Genomic DNA, 23,542 nt, shown 5'->3' on the forward strand with positions numbered 1-23,542 from the left:
CATACTCTCCTCAGGCTTGTCTGACATGCATACTGCAGATCTCAAAACAGAGTGAAAAATATTACTCATCCATAGTTTGAAATCATTTAAGAAAGCAAGGACTCAAAACATTTAATATACTTAATGTTGTGTCAAGTTGATTTACTTATATACATGTAATACCAAAGACTTCTGCAAATTCTAAAATTACTGTTGAAAATAGTCTGCAGATAAATCAAATTATTAATTACTGTAGAAGCAGAAATATTAGTAGAGGATTTATATCTTATCATTTTCGTTGGCTGTATTTATCAACGAAATTAAATCCATGACAAATTTTTAACCCAAGTATTAATGAATACAAAAAGAGTATGCTTTGACAAAATAAACTGCCAACGAAATTTTATTTGGTTTTAAAACAAAAAATCTTGACCCAACGAAAATATGTGTTCATAGTAGTTCATAAATTTTAAGGAGCATGGCCATTAGGAGATAAAAAGGAAGAGCTCAAATCAGTTTTCATATTTCCATTCTTTGAATATAAAATTGAGTTAAGTATTGAATCCTTATTTTTTGAAAGATATAGTCTCATAACTGCAACGGTGTGTGCATACAAATTGAATAACGCGCGTTAGCGCGTTATGAAAATTTGTTTGCACACACCGTTGCAGTTATGAGACTATATCTTTCAAAAAATAAGGATTTAATGCTTATATTTACATTTTTTACCTTCTTGCCTTGTACGCAAATGCGAATTATACCTCAAAATTACTGTACTATCCTATGGGTAAGTTTAAATTAATGGAAGAGCCACTGCAACAGCCACAAGCGTGAACTTTGATTTTCGCTTGTGACGTTGTATTTATCAGCGTTCAACGTTTGTGACGTCACAATTAAAACTCGTGATTTAACCTTTTAGTACCATGTCTGTGTTATGGTGCTATATCTGCAGTAGCTTTACATGCAAAATATACGTGGAATGTAAATATAACACAATATCGAATAAAAAAAATTTATTGGGGGGGGGGGGGGGGGGGATAGGGATTTCTGAAGTCAATGATTGCTAATCAATATGATGAAAACTTAGATTAAGTGATAGAATAAATAAACCAAGGAGGAGATATAATCACCACAAATAGTATTGACAACACTAAACAAAGTGAACTCACATCTCTGGGAATTACTGGAGAGTACAATGTAGGACTGACTTGAGGGCGTGAATGAAATCTGCAATACACATTCACAGTCATGCTCATGCTGACCCCAGGTGTATTCAAATGGAATATACCGGTACCTTTGCTACAGAAAGCTGATAATCTTCTAAAAAATAATGGATCCATTTTTTTTAAAGAATTAATTATGACAATCATCACTGACAGAGATCTTTTCCATATTGAGTGCTTATACATAGACATTAGGAAAGTGATATTACCTGATATTAATACCAAATCAGTCTCAGATTTGGCAGTCATCACACATTTTATCTAAAAAAAAAAAAAAAAATTTAATTAAGTGAAGGGCCATCATCGGAACCCAGGGTTTTCTATCCGTTACACTGCTTTCATTCGTGTTGAAAGCAGTGTAACGGATTGAAAACTAGTGGGTTCCGACGATGGTGAAGGGCATTTCTTGATGTATTCGATATATAACAACAATAAATCAATGGTCTGATATTCTTTATCATGATATCATTTTGAAGGTGTTATCAAATAAAAATACTCCACCAGAGGAATTTTCAAAATTTTGATTATGGTCCAACTAATTACACCTTGAATTTTGCATTGAAGTCTTTGGGCAATGTATGTTTTAAGATATTGTAAAAAGTTACTTAAAATTCGAAAAACTCTCTTTAATAAAATATTTAATTTTAATATTTATTTAAGTTAATAAATGCATAAACTTTCTCTTTATTAAAATATGAAATAAAATAAATATCATTTACCACAGATATTTCGACAAAACTAAAATTTTCTTTTTTTCATCAAGGGGAGATAACTCTTTAAAAAAAACTTAATGTGCAAAATGACCAACTTCTTATATGTTGTCAGTCATGTGAATTAGGTCCATTTCACTTTCGTTGTTATCTAGCAATACATATTTAACTAGTTTAAAATGATTCAAAATTGTTCAATATCCCTTCATTATACATTGAATACCTTTTATTTAAACAGAGTTATTCTGACCTTGACTTTGAGTCTTTATTTAAAATCCATTCAAGGTCACTTCACATCCTGCATGTATAACCATGCATGTACTGTAAGAATGAAGTTTGACCCTACCCTGACTTAAGAGGAAGTTATTACATGCACAATTATTTTAACGTTAAAAATGAAATACAACGTGCAATTTTCATTGACATCAACATTTTTCACGATTGCGTTATATCTTCATCCACAAATTCTGGTCAAAGTTGATATTCTGTAAATGAACTACATATAGCACATGTACTCCCAACCCTACGTGTCTTCAAAAGTGTTGTCCAACATCATCATTTCATAAAATCTTTTTCCCGGGGATTCTTTTATTCGTCGGGTTCGACATTCCACTATAGTGATTGTAAACAACAAACACAGATAGTCACAGTGAGACACCAAAGAACCTAAAGGGTTAAAAGATTTTGATATAAAACAGTTTGTCAAACGGTTGATACACATTAAAGAGCCAACAATGAATCCGCTTGATCCAGAGTTATTAGAGGCTGTATGTATGAACTAATATCGATACATTTTGATTCGTTATGATCAGATGATCATCAAGGCCACAGGGTTTTGACACGACCTGTGCTAAAAAAAAAAAGTCGTATCATTAATTCCGGTATGTTTACGATTTTTTTTTTGCACAGGTTGTCTCAAAAACCCTGTGATCAAGGCCTACTATTGCTGATTAAGCCTTGTCAACATGTTCCTATTCTGATATTAAGCACTATAGTTCATTCACAATCTTTGCTTGAATATATTTCAACAATTTAATAATGTTTGAATATTCTTGATATTCATAAGTATTTGTGTGCTATGGTCATGTTGATGTGGACCTGATGGCCTATTTTTTATTTAGTATGCAGTATACCACTGTTTATGTTATACAATCGGCATTGTAATCCTTTTAATTGGGGGGAGGGGGGTAAAAACTATTCAAGATGCATAGATTATTTTGAATGCTAACACCAGAGAGTACAATAAACCTGTGATTTGATTTCTGACCTGCTGTATTAGACTTCTTGCCTGCATATACCTTTACAAATGTAAAAAAAAAAATTGTCACAGCCAGAATTGTCTTGTTGGTAGAGCTTCTGACTTCTAAAAGCTCTATATTTTCTGATTCATCAAGGTTCTCAATACTTCTCATAGACAGTGGCATAGTGTTAATTGGTACTGTGATTCAGCCACACACTAACAAGTAAACAGGTTAATGTTCTTCCAGAGGACTTGATTGAAAACAGATCAGAATTGTTTTTGTTCCCATTGATTTGAGGGTTAGGAAATCTATGGGAATGTGATGGTAAAATGGGCTTGATTGTTGGTGCATGTCCAGTGTGTCAGTTTGTTGAAATACTGTTTTGTAATTCGTTGGGCTCCAAGACAGCATTCTTGGCTGGTCTTTCAGATTTTCTTCCTACTATTAAGTTACAGCCAACATGTCTTGGTTTCTCTTTGGCACTATTGTTAGAGCTGAGTAACTTTAATAGTTTTAAGATGGTTCATACTCAGAATTATGGATGCAGAATGCTCATTTTCTTTACACAGAATTTTTTTTTTCGATTGATAGCTTATGATTGCCAGAATGAACAACCCTGGGATGTTTCAAAGTTTCTGGGAGTTGGATGAACAAGGGGTAGAAGAAGAATCTGAGGAGGAAATACAGAGTATTGAACTGGTTATTTGTTGTTCTTTGCATAAAGTTGAATAGATGATGAAATAAATCACAAATAACCAGAACTAAATTCAAGTAACATATATTTTTTCACCGTATTTTTATTCATGACTTTAGAGGATCCAAAAAAGAAGATCTTATGGGCTGCAGAGAATAACTACATGGACATCGCCAAGAGTTTACTTGATGAAGACCCTTCATTGGTGAACAGTCGAGACAGTGACTTGTACACCCCTCTACACAGAGCCTGTTATAATGGACATACAGATATGGTGAAGGTACATGTATTAAACTCCAATTACTAAGCCTGAAAAATTCTTAGAAAGAGCTTGAGACATCCACACAATTGCTTTTCAGAGCCCAACATCTGGGTAATATTTTTTATTGGCAAGGAATCATGTAAGTGCATGAATTCCATATACTAAATCATTCAAATGCTAACACTATTATTTTTCTCCTCCCCAGTGTCTCCTAAATCACAATGCAGACATTGCAGCGCGGACAGAGGATGGCTGGTATCCTATACACAGTGCGGCAAGGTGGAATCAGGCTCCGGTGATTTCTATTCTGCTGGAACATGGCGCTGATATCAATGCCAGGACCAACAGTGGACAGACCCCACTGCATCTGGCAGCTTCAGAGAAAGAAAATGGAGAAACAATTTCACTGCTTTTATCCAACTGCAACCTTAATACGGAGCTGAGGAACAGTTTGGGTGAAACTGCTGAAGACATTTGTGCCAGAACAAGTGAACATCATAAGCTTTTTGATGAAAGAAAAAAACATCAGCAGAATTATCCAGGTAATATGGATCACCAGGAACATAATCCAGGTTGTATGGATCATAAATCCGCATCACAGGAACATCAAGGAAATGAAAGAGGAAATGACAGTTGTACAAATTCCACAGAGACATCTATCAATGAAGATCCCAATGGGGAAGTATTGAACTTGTCAGACAATGTTGCTCAGGGATTTGAAGATTTAAGTGTTTCCATGGATACATATGAAAATGATGATGAAAGTCAAGATCAGCTTGAAAATTGTCAAGATCCAGATCATAATGCCATGGATGAGAATCCATAAATCTTGTTTCAAAAACCCATGCAGTTTAAAGACTTTAAATCATGTAGAGGAACATGTATAGTGTTCAAGTTTGTCCAAGAAACTCATACAACATCATGCTTAAAATCTCAGGTTAAACCTGTACAATCACTTTGTTTAACATTTTTTTTATAGATCTCATTTATTTGATACATCTTTAAATTAAATGGAAACCAGACAGGGTATATATTCTTAATAAATTAAGTATACTCAAAAAGTCTCTTTGTTCTATATTTTACATACCCGGAACATGTGAAGTTTAAAGAAATGGTTTAGTTTTAAATGATAGTGGTACAAGACATTTTTGCACATTACTGGTACGTTATACAGATAAAAGAACATCATATTCAATATACATATATATTAAACCAACAGAGCTAACCCATTGGATCTAAAGATGAAAATTATAAAGTTATTGTTACTTTTGTTATTACATTCATTCAAAGCCATAAATTTAATTACCTGGTAAATAATTAATATTCAAAGCTACTGGTAATTTTTTGATTGTGTTAAATCTCACCCTAGTCTGCATATCCTTTTTCATTTGAGGAAATTTTATATTCCAGCATATAATCTGAATAATTCCATTGGTATTCAAAAATGACTATCATTCAAAATAATTATAAATATAAAATTTATTCTGGTACATACATTGTAATACATGTACCATACATGTAATATTGCACATCAAGAAATACAACTTTCTTACAAACAAAGCAACAACAGGTTTTCAAGTTAACAGTAAGCACTTGATGTTTGTTTTCACAAAATAGCGAGTCTAGATATCGATTCTTGAAACTCGATTCAAAGCCATCCACTAAGAACAAGATCCTCTTCGCCTTCATCCAGAAACGGTTGATCTATGCTCCTGTAGAACAAAGTAAACATGCTATTATAAACATTATATTATATTTGAATGCAGTGGGTTTTTTTATTTTATGGTCTACCATAATTTTGATGATGTGATTTTTAACTCATTTAACATATGCATTCTAAATTGTATCTTAATTTTATGATCCCACTCTAACAAAAGCCTAAATTAAACTGAAGCCTCCCATTGTGAAACTACCCAGTAAGCAACTTGCTGCTAAATAAAAAAGAAAAAAAGAGCATTGTAAGTGGAGTTTGAGTAACTAACAGGTAAAACATTTAATTAACTCTGATTTCGCCAATAAGGAACTAATAACAAGTTTCAGAAGATACTGGGCTTTTCAATGCTTTTCAACCACCAAAAAAAAGAAGACATGCTTCTTTTCTTAGATCATTACCTGACCATTAGGTCTCCACAATAGATGCATTCTGATGCCACTAAATCATCTAACTCAGCCTGTTAATTAAACAATGAAGAAAATTTGAATGCATGATCACCAAAACTTTACTCTATGACAACAGCAAACATATTTGTAAAATATACATTGAAGTTTTAATAAAGGGAAAATCTTAAGTACAAAGACAGAAAGCTACTATTAACTTATATTGATCTGAAAAATTCTGTTTTCAATGTTCTTTGCTTTCACAAAATTTATATCTATACAAAAACTGTGCTTATAATGAGAAATTGCAAAATACTGCCCCTTGAAAATTATTTTCAATTTATAAATAAATAAAGTTCTGTCTATGTATAGATAACACAAATGATAGATCCTTGTCATGGTTTTCATTACTGTATACAGGGTTTATTTTCGCCCAGTGTAATTTTCGCCCTTTTTCACTTGCAAACAATTTCACCTGGTCTTGAATTCGCCCAAACAAAGTTGTGTTAAAGAGATTATATTTGAGACACTGGAGTTCGCCCAGTCTTAAATTTGCCTACTGACAATGAGGGCAAAAATGGCAAATATAAAACGAGGGCTTGGGGGGGGGGGGGGGGGGGGGGGGGGCGGTATTTCCCTTTATACAGTAGTTTTCTTTATGTTTTACTGAGTACTCTTTCAGTTCTGGCTTCCTTTACCCTTCAATATTACCTTTGTGTCTTTTGATTTGTCTGTTGAGTTGTCTCCTCTTACACCGACAGACGAGACTCTTGAGTCCTCATTTTCAGCCACTTTTCTTTGTAGCTCCTCAACTCTCTGTCGCTTTTTACTGGTCAAGTTTGGCAGCACCTAAATTAACAAAACAACATATTTGTGTGCAGTCAGACTTTATGATATACAAATAGAATTTTAATTTTGCTTGGTTTTCATTTTTTCTTCAGTACTAATGTTAGATAGGTAGCAATTCCTTTTTTACGTGAATACATGTACCGGTACTTAATTTTGCGATTCAACCATTTTCCATCAAATCACACAAACAGAAAATCCCAAACACTGAATTCTTTTCATAGTTTCATTAAGTTATGAAAATTTCAAATTTGTGAGATGCATTTCTCGCTAAATTACGCGGATATTAATTCCTCGCGTTTATTAGTAATCTACATTACCTTTTGAATACAAAAAAAAGTACGAGTTACCTCCCCTATCAAGCAGTCACTGTGAAACTTGTGATGGCATGGAAATAAATAAAAGCTCCTGGCCATTAGAGGAAAGTTACAGGCAGCACATTTGTCTGTTGCACTCACAAAGGCATATCTGAAATAGAACAACCACTGAATAAATTTTAAAATGATCAAAACATATGTTCAAGGGACAGCAAATACCAATACTTAATGCACATGAAAGTGGCTCTACATAAAGTATTTTTACATTTTCAATTATTTCACAAATAATGCTTCAGACAGGAACACTGAGTTTATGAACTAAATGTAGATAATGTGACAAAATTTTACTTGTTTCTAAAGCTCTGGATCTCCTTTCGGATTTCCTCTGCACTTTTAGTGGCATCATCCATTTCTTCCTTCAGCTGTTCAATGTGGTGGTTGTATTCTTGTAGAGATGTTACTATGGCATCCTGTAATAATTTAATAAAATAAAATCAGGGTTCTTTAAGCATATAAAGAAAGAGTACTGGCACCCCTCTCTCTCTCTCTCTCTCTCTCTCTCTCTCTCTCTCTCTCTCTCTCTCTCTCTGCCTGTCTATTTCTCTCTGACTACACTAGAAAGCCCACCTTGAAGTGGTCAATGGTAACAAAGTCGGGGAAGAATGGGAGGATGTCCTCTATCTTGAGCAGTTCACAGTCATGTAAGAACTCCATGGCTCGCTTCACATCTTTCTCTTCTTCCACAACATGGCGGGCTACACGAAAAATTAAGGTCTTTAAAAGTAAAATAACTACATTTTCTGTATCTTGAGGTATCCCTTTCTAATAGTAAAATTATATGTAAATGTGACTATTTTGGCATTCATGAAAGCAATTTACTTGTATCAATTCACTGAAGTAGTCTTGACACTAAAATTTGATTTAATACTGTAAATTCCTTATATTACGCAAGTACAGTACTTAATTCCGCGATCCCATTGTTTTGAGTCAAAGCATATAAAATCGCGAACGCAGAACTTTTATCCAAATATTTTATAGTTTTTGACTCTCAGAAAATAATGGCAAGATTTTAAAATCCGCTAAAGGTGCTTCTCGCAATTTTATGTGGATATTAACTCCTCGCGTTTCATTAGGAATCTACAGTACTGTATTTTTCACATCAAGTTAATGTACATGTTTCTGAGACTGACAGATTATCGTTTAATACCGATTCTTAACCAGAGTTTTTTCCTGAGATCATTGTCATCTTCATCGGGTTTGTCTGCTTGTTGTTTGGCCAGCTCAACATCCACCTACAGAGATAATGACATCATTGTAAATATATGACATCATCAAATAGAGACTGTAGAAACTATACACACCTCTTTTAATTAGTCATAAGTAATCTAGAGTACCGGTATTCTATCTGCTCACAGTAAACTTAATTCATCATAATAAGGAGGAGAGTTTTTTGTGTGCATTCAAAGAACCACTCTGCATCTTTGGGGAGTATTTCCATGTGTAACTGTCACAGATGACTAAATGCTGTCCATGTGGAAGTTCTTATGCATCAGATGTAAATTCACTCATTAAAGGAACATGTATATACAAGACCCTGGAACATTAAGCCCCTTAGAGCAATGACAATATCTTAGTACCTTCCTTCCATCAATAGGTATACATATGTAGGTCATATAACCACCTAGTGTTTATTTCTGGTAACTGTCGGGACTTTTGATACATACCTGGAGTGCTAGATCGACAGCCTCCTCATAGAGTCCCATCAGGGAGTAGATGTGGACGCAGGCCTTCTTGTGTCCATGCTCAGCACACAGTCTCAGGGCATACTTCAGGTCGTAGCATATCGTATCTTCATCCTACAGAACAGCCAAGAGATCATGTTTAGAGTAAGTTTTTTTATTACTTTAACAGTTGAAAAGAGGGAGGTGAAGTTTGTTTAAAAATAACTAAACAAATTGTACGATATTGGAACTTTCCTATTTTTTAAGGACCTAAATTTGTCAAAGTAAGAAAAAGAACTAGTATAAATATATATGATTACCAGTAAGTATTTATTAACTCAAAACATAATTACAAACATTTGAATGCCAATTTTTTAATCAAAAGTGACTGAAAATATCCAGCACTGTACATGTATTTAAAACTTCTTCTTTACATATGAATTGCCCAATGGTTACAGTAAGAAGAAGATAATATGAAGAAGTCTGACCGTTCCCTGTATGTTGAGGTATGTCATGAGTTGGTCAGGTTTAAGTTTGGCATACAGAGACAATAGGTAGTTATGGATAGCCTGGTCCTTGTTATCCAACTGTTCTATACAAAACTCCAGGTATTTAATGGCCTCATTTCCCTGTAGAAAAAAAAATGACAAATTACCACAAGGCTTCGCCAAAATGTGCTCATCACACTGTATCTTGTTTTCATGCAAAATAAAGTTTGTCTAATGAACTCATCTCTCTTTGACAGAACATACATTATTTTTAAATATGGCAATGTAAAACATTCCAAGACATTTGATTGTTCTGCGTGTTCCTCTATATATATATTGTAATCTACCTTAACAATACATACAAGCTACTCTAAATAATCGTAATGCAGTTTAAGATACTCTTTAAAATACTATTTAGCCTTGACTTTTTTCAGAATACTTGTACTACTGAACCTAAACCTACTCTCAAGAACGCTATTGAACTTTGACCTACCTTCGAGATTACTACTGAACTTTGACCTTCTCTCGGGAATACTGACCAAGTACGGTACACACTGAACTCTGACCTACCCAGGATACGTAACCAACAGACAGGACTACTGACCTGCTCCCGGTTCTTGTTGTGGTCGTACTGGACCAGGGCGGGGATCAGTTTTATTGGCTCCAGGCTGCCCCTCAGACTGATCCACAGACTGACCGTTTCCCTGGGAATGTACTGCATCAGCAGGGGAGAAAACTTGTACACCAACTCTGTGTCCGTCTGTAATAAGTTTCAATACACCCATCAAGTATTAGTTATTTTCTACTTTATTCAAACACATGAACTAGCTTGCATATCAAAAGCAGGTGTTTACACATTACATGGTGTTTGGAATTCCATATCCTACCTGTTTTGAAAGCTGACCCAGGGCCCCTTTATAGTTGTCATGTTGAATGTGATGGGTGATCACCTTCTCAAAATCTACAAGACAGAAGCAAAGCAACAATATAATCAGCAAGTTTAATTAACAATCATCATCATCAGTGCAAGGTGTGCTTAAGGTGTTCTCAGAGAAAATATTTTTGTAAAAGAGATGTCATAATGCTGTGAAAACCTTTACAATATTTAAAAAACAACCTGAGGATTTACACTGACACCGAAGCAAAAAATAAAAATTATTTAGAATTAAAAAAAAAATTCATTTCAGAAGATACTTTATACAAAATTTTTGCTCTTTCTCTCATAACTGCTAATATTTTAATACTAAACTACATTAGAAATATAAAACAGTTTTATAATTGATTCTTGCCTTGCATTAACACAGCAAAGAAGACCATGTCCTCTACATCTCCGTGACTGGCTATCAGGTCATACACCACCCCTCGGTTATTACTGACACATTCCTGGAATTAAAAAATGTCCAGTAGAGAAATAGAGCACCACTGTCTAAATCAGCATACTGTATTTTGCAGAAAATAACATGCACTTTTTTAAAGGGACTTGGACACAATTTGAGCTCAAAATTTTCAAAATTTATTTTTCCATTTTTAATGTCTAGAATGGTTAATATGGATATTGTTATTGCTTCCTAAAAATTTTAAAGTCAAATATTGAGTTACAAGCAAAATACAGAGTTTGAAATTCTCTGTTTTGTAAACAAAGCTCGAGTCTTGTTATTGTTTAAATATGTGTTGTATTGGTATAAGTTTCAATGAAAAAGTGCTTTCTTTTGTTGATACACATTGAATCAGTTTATCTTGTTTGCCACAAGTCATTTTGTCAAATAAATGGTAATTTCTTTACTCGATATTATTTGACTCAAGCAGTAAATCGTGTCCAAGTCCCTTTAAAAGAATATTTCTATGCAAGAAAAGGGTGTGTATTAAACACCACAATGGGTTTTTGACGCATTTTTCTTTTAGGTAAAGAACAGTTGCTTTTCACTCTCCCTTAATCAATTTGTACACCCAATCCCCTAAAATGGTTGAAAATGATGCAAAAATCTATGATCTAGTTCAAGCAAACAAGACAATGTGCAGTAGATACCTTGTTTTTGGGCTGAGCTAGAAACATTCGGAACTCCTCTTGAACCTTTCTGTACTCATCAGACTCATCCTGCCCTTGTTCCTTCATCTCTCCTAGTTGGTTCAGGAAAATCTCTATCAGCCATGTCACCAGCATTGTTATCTGGGTTTTATCCTTAGAATAAAACATTTGCAAGAATGTGAATTAAAACCAACTTCTTTGTGATCTTTTGTGCCAACAGGAATAAAATGTTTAGAAAAGAAGCATTAGACAGTTGTTTTTTTAAGATAAAACCAACAGGTACTTGAATCATTTTTATAAAAAAACATCTTTTATGTGAGGTGCTATTTTTTGCTAAGATTTACTAAGATTTGCAAATTCATCTCAAATAAAAAATCAAATAACTCTTATTGGTTTATTTACTGTATAGCATCATAGTTGTAAAAGACAAAGTAAGTTTCTGGAATCAAAATGCAAGCAATTTCAGGAAAAAAAGGACCAAGTCACTTATTGTCATCTTTTAATCTCTGAGCGATTGCATACATAGCGATCTACATCTATAAATCTCTAGCTTTGCAAAATTAATAAAAGTAACCTGAGGTCTCAGAGCAGACAACTTCTTCTGTATAAAGGACTTGAGTGCATCTTTCCCGTCCAGCTTGATGAACTTTAGAGCAATCTCCTCAAACGAGTTCTGTGTCTGAGCATACATCATGGCACTCTCTTGATATCTACAGAAACAAAATAAATACATACTGAAGATTCATAATTAAACGCAAGGAATTAATAGCCGTGTAAGATTGTGAGAAGCACACCTCGGGGAATTTAAAATCTCGTTATTATTTTTCGGATATATATAAACTAAATAAAACTATGCTAACAATTCGGTGCTCGCGAATTTATATTCTTGCGATTTGATGCAAACCTATTGAATCTCAAATTAAGTACTCGCGTAAAATAAGGAATCTACAGTAATCCCAAGCCAAGCTCACTTATAAAAATCATGATGTACGGTATAAAAATTTAAAAGTTTTGAAAATATTAGCAACAGAAATGTTGTTTCATCAATATTAGTTAATACCAATTTATGGATTTTGTTGTTACATTGAAACAAAAAATTATATACAGTTGAACTTTGATATCTCGAACACTGTTATCTCGAATACTGTGGATAAGTGATTTGTAAGTACCAAATACTTTTTTAACAGTCACATCTAGTTCGAGATAACGAAGTTTGACTGTATATTTACAGAAGTGCAATTGTCTAATAACATATTGTATTGATAATATCAACGTCCACAAATTTATGTCTCTTTGAAAGTGTGATTTCAATAAATCCACGAAAAATTGATGCCTATTAAAATTAATGAAACAACAGTATAGAAAAAATTGTATGAAATACTTGATTAAAAACCATGTAAAGGCAGCACTTACTCTCCTTTTTCAAACAGGTACTCTGCTTGTTTTGTCAGCACTCTATCCAGCTGAGCCACATTGTCCTAAAACATGAAAAGTTTTAAAACTCAGGAAGTTCTTCCATAATTTAATGGCAAAATCTACTTTATGCACAGATTTTCTTGGAAAAATAAACATTGTCAAGCAATTTTTTGAACATGTACACAAATGCTGAAAGAGGTTTGATAAGACTTCTTGAAAAGAATCCTCTGGCATATAAATACTGGTACATCTACTAAATGAAACGAATCTATGAGAGAACTTAATTTACAACCAAACCTTACTCTGCAATATTCCTTTGCTAGCTCAAACTCATTCTTGTCCAGGTACATTTGCCAAACATCTCTGGAATAGAAAGTTAACAAATTTCAAAAAAATTCACTAAAAATTCAGGCAATAATATGATATAAATGGATCTTTCCCATGAATTACCCACATCAGCAGCACCTTTCATCTAAATCAATTTTAAAACCCTGGAATTTGAATGCCCACCTTTTCTCTCCTAACCAATGAATGAGTGGTATATTGGACCATGTACATACCTGGCCTCCCGAGTCACTTTGTACTTGAAGATGCTCTGCCCTGTAAATGCCCAAATAGTTCCCTTCACTGGGTCAGAACACAGCCCAAGTAACCTCCCAAACCTCTGTACACACAAAAAAAAACCATGAAAATTATATTCATTATTTGAAATATTTCTCAGATATTTGAAAAACCTGTTTATTTCTCTCTAAGATAAATAATCAAATCAAGCACATCTATTATTTTTTCTCTCAAAAGTAGCTACCAGTAGTATTAATTTTTTATTGTTTTATCTTACAATTACAAAGACCTAATAATCATTAAAGAACCTTTCCTTAAAACATAGCATATTGACCCTTGCTTTCTTTAAAGTGTAAAATTGGTCTTAAAGGGCTAAAATCATAATATGTTTATCAAGTTTGTGGATGGAGAAACAATCATTGGGGTCCCAAACAATGGCGTTTGAAACCTTCTTAAAATCTATCAATACCAAAGACATTTCAAGTTTTTGATATGTAACTTACATCTGGAAAGACATCCTCGTAAATCAGCTGCTCGTTTAAAACACACATCACTTTTAATCTGTAAATAGAAAGCAAATTTTAATCTGTAAATAGAAAACAAATACAATATTTTGTCAGGTACAAACCAGTAACTACAAATGATTTTTGGTGTACCTCATGATTCAACATTACCAAGACTGGGATGGATCAAATTCTTTTAAGATGTTTTAAGAAATTTGAAGACATTATGGGACTGTTTGATACTTGATAAAATGATTAAATTTCAATTTAAAAACAATGATAGATTGGAAAATTACCTGTCTGGAAACAAAAGGAGAACATGGAATTCGGTCATCACCATGGAGAGTGGATTCTGGGATTTCTCGTCTCCATCACGAGGATATCTGCAAATGTATACACATATCAAACATTCCACAGAACTAAATCAAAAGTCAAGAAAAGGTATGTGACTACTGTACGTAGTTAATGTTCATGGCTTATCCAAAATTCTTTGATGCTTCCATCTTCAAAGTAAGCAAGGAAGATGAAATTTTTATTTGATTAACATATGCTTAGAAAAAAAACTACATGCATCTGACCCCCTTCCTCACGATTTCTAGTACATGTACTGTGATAGACAGGTGCTGACCTGATTAGTTTGGTGTTGACGGTCACCGACTGAGGTCCTGCCGTTCCTGAGACATCTATCTCACCATGGTACACACCCGGACCTGCAACAAAACACAACAGATAATTTCATAACTCTGTATATCAGGAAGTATGACAAAACACAACAGATAATTCATAACTCTGTACACCAGGGCCTGTAACAAAACACAAGAGATTATTTATATCTCTGTACATCTGGACCTGCGACAAAACACAACAGATAATTTATTACTCTGTTTATTATATTAATACAGTGTATCGTATTTTTTCCAATCACATGAAAGTTGGATTTCTGTCACATGATCTTGCTTTAAATTCTATTATAGACCTAACTATACTAAAAATAGAAATTTATAGACCACACTATACTAAAAATAGATTTTCATGACAAAAATTGGTTTTGGCACGTGTGACATTGTGACATAATAGCGAAATGAACACCTATACATTGTGAACAAAATATTTTACAATTATATGCTTGAAGAAAATTAAGAGGATTACTTTTTGAGTTATCATATAAAACAGTTAAAGCCTTTAGATATCGGTCAATACATGGTTTTATAGACCTGGTGAGAGTATATCAACCTCGGACTTCGCCCTCAGTCAATATACTCCTATCAGGTCCATAAAACCATGTATTGACCTCATCAAAAGGATGTAACTGTATAATACCTGGACCTGCAGCAAAACACAACAGATAATTCATCACCCTGTACAATCAGAGACCAGTGGGTTTTGATTCCCAAGATGCTTCACTCTTTCTCACCTGTCATCCAGGCAAAGCTTTTGACACATTTGGCATGACGGGGTCTGTACATGGTCAGTTCACTGTATCCAAACTCTCCGGGAAGCTCCGAAAACTGTTCTGTAAAGAAAAGGAACAATGGATCCAGGAAGAAGTTCCAGTAGAGTGAAAATATACAAATCTTAAAGAAATGTCATTACATGTTGTATATACACATTTAGTAGATATATTTCAAAAGTTAGTGTTGAAATCATTCCTTTAATCACATGTATTTCTGTTTAAATGTTTTATTTTTTGTTGCTGTTTGTTTACCTGCTCCACTTTCATACTGCATGAACAGCTGTTGAAATAGAGGGGGGTCTGTGGACTTGGATACATTTCCAACAAACTGATACAACCTCCTTCAAATACAGATCAGAAAATCTTAGAAATTTTCAAACATAAATGTGTGCAAATGAATGAGCATACATAAATATGGAAGGAATAAACACTGAAAGAATTTCTTATCACAACAAATAAAAGAAAAACCTGAATGTATTTGGCAGAGATTTCTTCCAATTTATATATTTATTTCCCTACTAACACTGTTCTTAAACTCATTTAATCTTTTCATTAAATCAATCCAAAACAAAAACATAGAGTGATGTTCTGTCTGTCTGTGTGTCTGTCTGTCTGTTTATCTGTCTGTCTGCTTTACGTACCCTGGAGTAGTAGCCAGAATGTAGTATTTGTACTCCGTCATGGAGTCTGATGGCATCCTGTCGAACTCCAGTCCAGTGATGGGGACTATCTTGTCCTTGGCCAAGTTAAAGAGCTGCCAAAACAAAACAGACAGACAAGTGTACAATGCTTTGTTAGAAAGTGTTTTGGGATTGAGGCTTTTTTTGACAGCAGAACTGAACAGTTGAAAAACTAGGCCTTTAATATTATGACATTTTTTCAACAGAAAAAGAAATACACAGTGTTAGGAGATGAATGTAATCTGATCAAATATCCTTTACAGACAGTAGCACTCTGTAGTAATGACAATTAAATATATAATGAAACATATCTTTCAAGTATGTCTCCTTTACAATATAATGGATAGTAAACAGACATTGTCTATTAAGGTAGCCACTTACAATTAAAAATATGAGGTCTTGTTATAGGAGGGCAAATGACAACACTCAATACTGGTATATGTATTGTAACACACTTTTCACCCCCCCCCTCCCCCCAATATCTTCTCAAGTACAAAGAAGTCTGACCTTGACATTGTGACCTAAAAAAGGTAAGCAATATCGTCACAAGCGTTACAATGAACTTAAAACAGATCTAAAAATATTGCACATGGTGTTTACAAAATGATACTCAGAAAAACTTATAAAACAGGAAAAGAGGCCAAAAAAACATAAAATGCACATCAGCAACTTAAAGCTTAATAAAAGTACTTTGTAAGTAACAAAAAGGAAGCATTATCACACTCAGCACTCCTTGATACCTCACCTCATCAGATTTGACCAGCAGTTTAAACTTAAGAAGATAGTGAAATTCAATACAATTGGTTATTTAATTTAGTAAATATCTTGAATCATGAGAATTGAGTTCTGCATATAGGCATACTCTAACAGGAACATGACTCTCTTTTATAGAATATGAAGTAACCATTTCACCAAGGTGCATATCTAGTGGTAATTTCAAGATCTTCAAAAAAAGAGATGTACCAAACAGGAGTTAAGAACACATACAATGGTTTTTCCAATGGTCGTTATTTAAATGTGACAGGTCCTCTCTAGATTTCTCACCTGTTTCAGGTACTGGTCCAGACTCCCCTGGAAAAATCTGCTGTCACCACTGTCTGTTAATTCTGTCTCAAATATCAGTCCTAAAATTTAAAGAGAGATCAATTAATACCTGAATCCAAAACAAAAACAAAGTTCATCACTTCACATGTCTAAAGGCTAAAGCACAGAAATTGACTAGAGGGGGTCATTTATTCTTATTGACAATGAAACTCGTTTATGAGTCATTTTTGTAAAAAAAAATTATGCAAGTTTAACTTTCATTTACAGCATCATAAATTTAACAAAATGAAAAATGTCAAACATTAAGATTTACAAATTGACTATCATAAACACACCTCTACTGGTTCCAAGTAAAATGGCTCCAGTTGTGTTCTCGTTTGTGTTCTGCAGATTCCAAGCAACTGCATTCACAAGATGACCCTAAAAATAACAGACATGGAAAAACTGAGTTACAAAATTTATAACATTAAAAAATAGCTTCTTTTTTTCCAAAGTAAAAATCTGTTTCACCTTCCCATGCTAATTTTTTTTCTACAACCAACAACAAGAGTAGAAAAAACTTCATTTGTATCAAAGAGTATGGCACTGTTTGGTGTTGCACAAGACTTTAGATTTACTTCTGTTTGACACTGTTCTTTACCTTTAGTTTACCAATAGATCTGGGTTTTCTGGAGTTTCTGGATAAATACAGGTTTTCAGTGGACTCCATACAAATGATGAGGTGTTTCCCGGTCGGGTCCAGAAACAATCTGTACACTTTGTCTTCTGAGGCCTTTGGTAGCTCAATTTCTAGAATTATGAAAAATCTCCAATTACAGTCAAACTTCGTTATCTCGAACTAGATGTGACTGTTTTAAAAAAAACTTTGAGATATCAGAGTTATTGAGATATTGAGGGTAAAGATTTAAAAAAAATAAGTGGTCGTAACTAACAAATTACTTCGACATATCCACTGAATTTGAGATATCAGTGTTCGAGCTATCGAAGTTCAACTGTATAATCAAATGAAATTTTGCGAAAATCACCATGTATTACAAACAATATTATCCCTTCACACACATTCCTAAATCTAAAGATCAGAATGTATCCTCTAATATCAGCAGCAGCAAAGAATACTAAGTAAAATCTTTATCATATGAAGTGGATTGTTTCCTGATAGAAGCAGACAAGTGTATACACATTACATGTTCAATTGTTTTCTTACTTTACACTGTAGATTTTCAACAGTTGAACTTTACTAGTATAAAATAATATACATGACCAAGTACTGTAGACGTATTTTTTTCCACGGGGTCATAATTCCGCGGAATCACAATATCAATTTAATCCGCGGGTAAAAATTTACGCGGATTCTTTGAATGAAAAAAAAAATCATTTGAATAATTATTATTAAATTTAGTTCTGAGCGATATTCATTACCTAGAATTTGTCCAACTTTGGACTTAAATTGTAAGAACTGTTCACAGTGAACAGTAATTATCGGTTGTGCACTGGTCGGTAGGCATTAGTTAGCCGTCAAGATGTTATGACGCTGGCTAAAATCGTCTTGTGAAACACCACATCGTTTAAATTATGAGTTGATCAGTTTTATCAATTAAAAGTCAGAGCACAAAGGGATCTAAAAATTACGGTAAAAACACGGGTCTTAGCGTGTAGTTAATTGGGTCATTGAATGTCAGACCCGCTTGGGGCTATTTGTCGTCTGACACGTGCCGTTATCTCAAGCTGGGAGAAGTTTAAATTTCATGCAAGTAAATTTACAGAAAATTCAAATCTTTAGGAGATTAAATTATTTATTATGTGAATTCTCAATACAAATTTCTTTGACAGTTTGCATAGATAAAGATGATATATATTGGGTACACGTATATGCAAGTGTTATATAATGTAGTAACTTCCTATTATCCTTATCCGTGTAATGCAATTCCAAAATTTCATTCAAAAATGAACTTTAAGTACACTGGGAAAAAATTCCGCGGAAAATTTGTGCCCGCGTTCATAGCGTAAATTAATACCACGCAAACAAAAGTACGTCTACAGTATACCAAACAAATGTATAATATACAAGCGGACTGACCTTCCTGTTGGTCCGGGTGTTCCAGGTCCAGTCTCAGGAGAAGGTTGTTGCTCATGGCCATCACCAGAAAGTTACTGGATACCACAACATGTGTGAGCGGGTCCGAGGGTCTGAAAATCACAAAATACATTCACGAGTATTTCAACATCAATTTTCTTTTTTGATAATGATGCAATCTAATATTTTAAAATGTAACTGTTGCGGGGTTTTTTTCAATGATATTTCCACTATTTAGATACATACAGTTTGGTATTAAAGAAGATTTAAAGCATTCATTATTCTTTACACTTTTAATGACTGTGTAAAAAAATACATTTTTGCAGTGAATGTACTTACTTAAAGTTGATTTTCTTTTTACTGAAGATAGGTGTATCCAAATCTGTCCTTGCATCAATGTATCCTGGGCCAATCTGTCAATGAAATATATGATCAAGTATGCATATACAGAGATGTGAGTTACATAGGTAGAAAACAGATGAAATCAAATCAATCAAGGGTCTGCATTGATCTCAAGAATGACCATTTAAACTTTTAAATGCGTGTTTCCTTTGAAAATTATAATTACTATTAAGTAGACAGTCATATTTAACTGACAATCTAAAATCAAGATATGAAAATTTTGTATATTGATATGTTTTAATATAATTGAAAATACAATATACGTAAATGTACCTTCAATGTGAGTTGAGTGAAATATATTTGAACTTACTGGGACCTGGATGGGGGTGACGGAGGAAATGCTGGTGGCCCTGGCCGACTCCTCTTCATACTGATCCAAAATAGAGGCCATCGGGATTGCTTCTACAACGGGTTTGTAAGAAACTTTGTATTCTGTTTTACAAATGGATAGCTATACCATGCCAACTCTTTTAATTATGTGTTAATCTGTTGATAAGGGGTTATCATGACAATATCTAATGCAACAATACTTGTTCTGTTGTCGACTAATTTTCATATCATAATGTTCTTATCTTTACTTTAGTGGGATGCCACAAAATTATAAATAATGAACTGCAATTGCTTTCATCAATCTATTTGAAAGTATTCTTAAAGTTGTAATGCACACGACCCGTCAGGGACGTGTGTTGCATTTTCAAGAACATTGTATTTCATAATAACATACATTGTCAAGGCTTTGGGTTTGAAAATAGCAACGCACTTTTGACGATTAAATAAGAATACAGGCTTAAGCCTCAACAAAACTATATCAAATCGATTGCTTTAAAAACGCCCATTTTAATAGCGTGAGAGTTATCAATACTTACAGATGAAATTTTTAAGCAATCGTCTGTGGATTTAATAAATATAAAAATCTGTTGAGAAACAAACAAATAAAAGATCGAGATTCAGCGCGTTGTAGTGAGTTTTTTTCATTCTCAGAAAAGTTCCATGGGCGCAGCCATCTTTGTTACTGACAGGGATTTAGTGCGCATCATTTGGCGCGCACACTCATTCAAGAAAGGTGCGGATCCGAAATAAAATGTGTTTTGACAATAGATCTAAACAAAACGTCAGACGCATACATTATGGATCTGCTGGGATCGGATTCTTCCTGGGAAATTCAAACTTATTAAATTCACAGGTAAAGATAATCGAAAATAGGCCTCTATTTATTTGTAAAATCTTTTAAAAGTGGGAGAAGTGTCTTAAATTAATTTTACGTTTTTGAAATAACGATTTTTTTCTTAGGAAGAATAAGATGCCTGTAATATATTGGCTTTGCACTTTTATCAGTGTTCATTATTCGATAAAACATTACCACTATATGTATATCGTATAAAAACCATGAAAATATAAAAAAAAAAATAATTATAAAAATACAAAAAAAAATACACGTCAACAGTAACGACAACAATATCATCGATATCATATATTTTAAGAGTCCGATGTTCATATACAGAAAACCTATAGAGCATTTAAAAAATCTTTACTAGTTTTTATAAGAACCGGATGTTTGCAAAAAACAGAATTGAAAATTATACATATCATGTAAACACAGCATTTTATCAATATTGTCGACATATCGCTGTCGACATGCAGCGTCTACGATGTGAACGTAAAAGAGTGAAATATCCTCGAAGTAGAAAAGGTCGACGTACGATGTCAGTGTCAAGGAACTGTCGACGATGTAAACTCGATATCGAATCAACATCGTCGATGTCGCGATATCGACAATGTCGACGATGTGAACGTCAAAGAAATATCGGCAATGTCGACAATGTTTAAATCTATGTCGGTTTAATATCGTACGACGTTATGTCCACATTTTAACAATATTGTATACATCGTGACGTTGACGATATCGAAAAAGAAATATGTATATAACATGAATGCTCAAATTATCCGAATTTGGATGTGTGTTTAAGAAAGGGGGGGGGGGGATAAATTTTCTTCAAACATAAAACTGATGAATATTGTCGTGTTATTCTTTCTTCAGTGTGGAAGAAATCATCGTGATTGTTTTCAGTCAGCGTATTGCGAAGCGTCAATTGGACATTCAGCAGGTTACGAATCCGAAGCGTTGTTTTATCATTCAGCAAAGGACAGCTAGAACGTCAGTGTACACAATGATACTTACTTACTTACTTACATATCCTGTTTGTGCCATGGATGACACACGAGGCCGTGCAACTAAAGACGCCACTTACGACGGTCGCTGGCAACAACCTATATATGCCCCTCTCCAACATTGCAGTGCCACCCCAGTTTTTCTTTCCCTTTTTCACTGCGCGCCTTCGGGTGCTCTTTGGCCTTTCTCGCCTTTTTTCCCGCAGTACCTGATCCCAAATCAGAGGAGTTTTGATGTTCGAACTGTTATTCCTTTAATTAGGAGACAAGGCCTAAGCATATTTCCAACGCCTTCCTTTGGTTGTTCTTGATAGTGGGATCGTTGCTGTGTTTATTTGATATATTGTCTTGCCGATGTATCTTCAAGATTCTCTGAAGGCACTTTCGATGGAACGCCTCAAGCTTCTACTCATATTTTTCGGTGGTTCTCCAGAGTTCAGAGCAGTATAGTAACACTACCATAGTGTTGGTATTGTGTTGTTATTCAGCAACTGACAAAGTGTCAGCGTCAATGTTGTTGGGTTGTCAATCAACAAGGGACAGATGTTGACGTGTTGTCATTCAACAAAGTACAGATGTGTTATTGTTGTTGTGTTATCATTTAGCAAAGGACAAAACTCAATGTTGTTGTTTAAATTACTCTGCAAAAGACAGAACGTCAGCGATCATAATGATGTGATATCATGGTCCACGCGACCATCAAAATAAAGGAAGCTAGTGGAAGGTTTTATTTTAATCAGACTGGATTTAAAAGAATAACTAATGGTGATACCGGAGTATCAAAAGAAAAAATAAACACTCTATGATCATAGTTATCCACATAAAAAGACGAACATTAATGCGGCAAGAAACGAAACGAAATGTCACAACACGACTTAAAAAATGCCAGAGGTCGTAAGTTTCAATAAGCAAGGACAAGAACAAGCGTCATCGATCGTGGCGTGGGTTGTGATGTGAGTGGTATGGGTTGTGTTGTGAGTGGTATGGATTGTGATGTGTGTGGTATGATTTGTGAGGCGAGTGGTATGGGTTGTGAGGCGAGTGGTATGGGTTGTGAGGCGAGTGGTATAGGTTGTGATGCGAGTGGTATGGGTTGTGAGGCGAGTGGTATGGGTTGTGAGGCGAGTGGTATGGGTTTTGACATGAGTGTTATGGGTTGTGAGGTGAGTGGTATGGGTTGTGAGGTGGGTGGTATGGGTTGTGAGGTGGGTGGTATGGGTTGTGAGCTGAGTGGTATAGGTTGTGAGGTGAGTGGTATATGTTGTGAGGTGCGTAGTATGGGTTGTGAGGTGAATGGTATGGGTTGCGTGTTATGGGTTGTGATGTGAGTGGTATTGGTTGTGAGGCGAGGAACTAACGGATTGTTACAAGCCGTGGATTTAAACACTACACATTCATACAATTCTTATTTCAAATACGAAAATTAATAATCCGAGTTTCCTATCTACTGCGATAGTTTTAGAATCGGTGGCGTTTGGAATCACCCAACACAACCAAAAAGACCAAACACCAACACCTTATTTTTGAACTGCAACTGAGGAAACAATTAACGGAGATTTATCAGTTTAATCACCCTACATGTATGAAGCAAAATTGACTCATATACTTAACGGACTGATAATGGACAGTTTATCTC

General features: G+C 34.3%; 3 protein-coding genes across 6 annotated transcripts in view; 1 reads left to right on the forward strand and 2 right to left on the reverse strand.

Annotated features, from left to right (window-relative positions):
• Positions 1-1,287, reverse strand: part of LOC105346986 (trichohyalin) — a 45,726-nt gene extending 44,439 nt beyond the window's left edge. Inside the window, exon 1 of the mRNA XM_034474094.2 lies at positions 1,149-1,287. The gene's annotated coding sequence lies outside the window, so the exon portion shown is untranslated. The remainder of the gene's footprint in view (positions 1-1,148) is intronic.
• LOC105348710 (ankyrin repeat domain-containing protein 49) overlaps positions 1-5,157 on the forward strand; it is a 28,111-nt gene extending 22,954 nt beyond the window's left edge. Inside the window, exons 1-4 of one of the 3 annotated variants that reach the window (XM_011458254.4) lie at positions 2,525-2,679; positions 3,745-3,841; positions 3,967-4,127; positions 4,315-5,156. In XM_011458254.4, coding sequence (XP_011456556.3) covers positions 2,647-2,679; positions 3,745-3,841; positions 3,967-4,127; positions 4,315-4,935 — 912 coding nt within the window. In that variant the 5' untranslated portion in view covers positions 2,525-2,646 and the 3' untranslated portion in view covers positions 4,936-5,156. Of the gene's footprint in view, positions 1-2,524; positions 2,680-3,744; positions 3,853-3,966; positions 4,128-4,314 lie in introns of those variants that run through there. The other 2 variants (XM_011458257.4, XM_066085047.1) reach the window with 2 other exon arrangements.
• Positions 5,158-5,570: 413 nt separating this feature from the next.
• On the reverse strand, positions 5,571-20,764 carry LOC105348706 (vacuolar protein sorting-associated protein 18 homolog). 2 transcript variants are annotated; one of them, XM_066085040.1, is made up of 31 exons: positions 20,604-20,764; positions 20,048-20,139; positions 19,675-19,748; positions 19,339-19,448; positions 17,902-18,050; positions 17,597-17,681; positions 17,262-17,341; positions 16,963-16,989; positions 16,179-16,291; positions 15,790-15,878; positions 15,499-15,597; positions 14,713-14,794; positions 14,381-14,467; positions 14,085-14,142; positions 13,581-13,684; positions 13,323-13,383; positions 13,018-13,082; positions 12,179-12,314; positions 11,605-11,757; positions 10,868-10,961; positions 10,466-10,539; positions 10,183-10,338; positions 9,579-9,719; positions 9,094-9,225; positions 8,577-8,661; positions 7,997-8,124; positions 7,718-7,839; positions 7,403-7,520; positions 6,918-7,055; positions 6,222-6,280; positions 5,571-5,821 (listed from the first exon to the last, which is right to left on the reverse strand). In XM_066085040.1, exons 2-31 carry the CDS (start codon positions 20,126-20,128, stop codon positions 5,758-5,760), a joined length of 2,964 nt encoding a protein of 987 aa, XP_065941112.1. In that variant the 5' UTR covers positions 20,129-20,139; positions 20,604-20,764; the 3' UTR covers positions 5,571-5,757. The 2 variants fall into 2 exon arrangements, with proteins under 2 accessions (XP_065941112.1, XP_065941113.1); XM_066085041.1 differs by lacking the exon at positions 16,963-16,989.
• Positions 20,765-23,542: the final 2,778 nt, after the last annotated feature.

The sequence above is a fragment of the Magallana gigas genome, chromosome 5 (genome assembly GCF_963853765.1).
Source record: "Magallana gigas chromosome 5, xbMagGiga1.1, whole genome shotgun sequence".
In the NCBI taxonomy this organism is placed as follows: Eukaryota; Metazoa; Mollusca; class Bivalvia; order Ostreida; family Ostreidae; genus Magallana; species Magallana gigas.

Bases quoted from the DNA above. Each gene is read 5' to 3' on its own strand.
- LOC105348706 (XM_066085040.1), bottom strand. From the start codon at position 20,128: ATGGCCTCTATTTTGGATCAGTATGAAGAGGAGTCGGCCAGGGCCACC. The intron at 15,598-15,789 runs GTAAACAAACAG...TTTTCTTTACAG, and splicing joins GCAGTATGAAAGTGGAGCAG to AACAGTTTTCGGAGCTTCCC. The intron at 7,056-7,402 runs GTAACTCGTACT...TTGTTAATTTAG, and splicing joins GTGACTGCTTGATAGGGGAG to GTGCTGCCAAACTTGACCAG.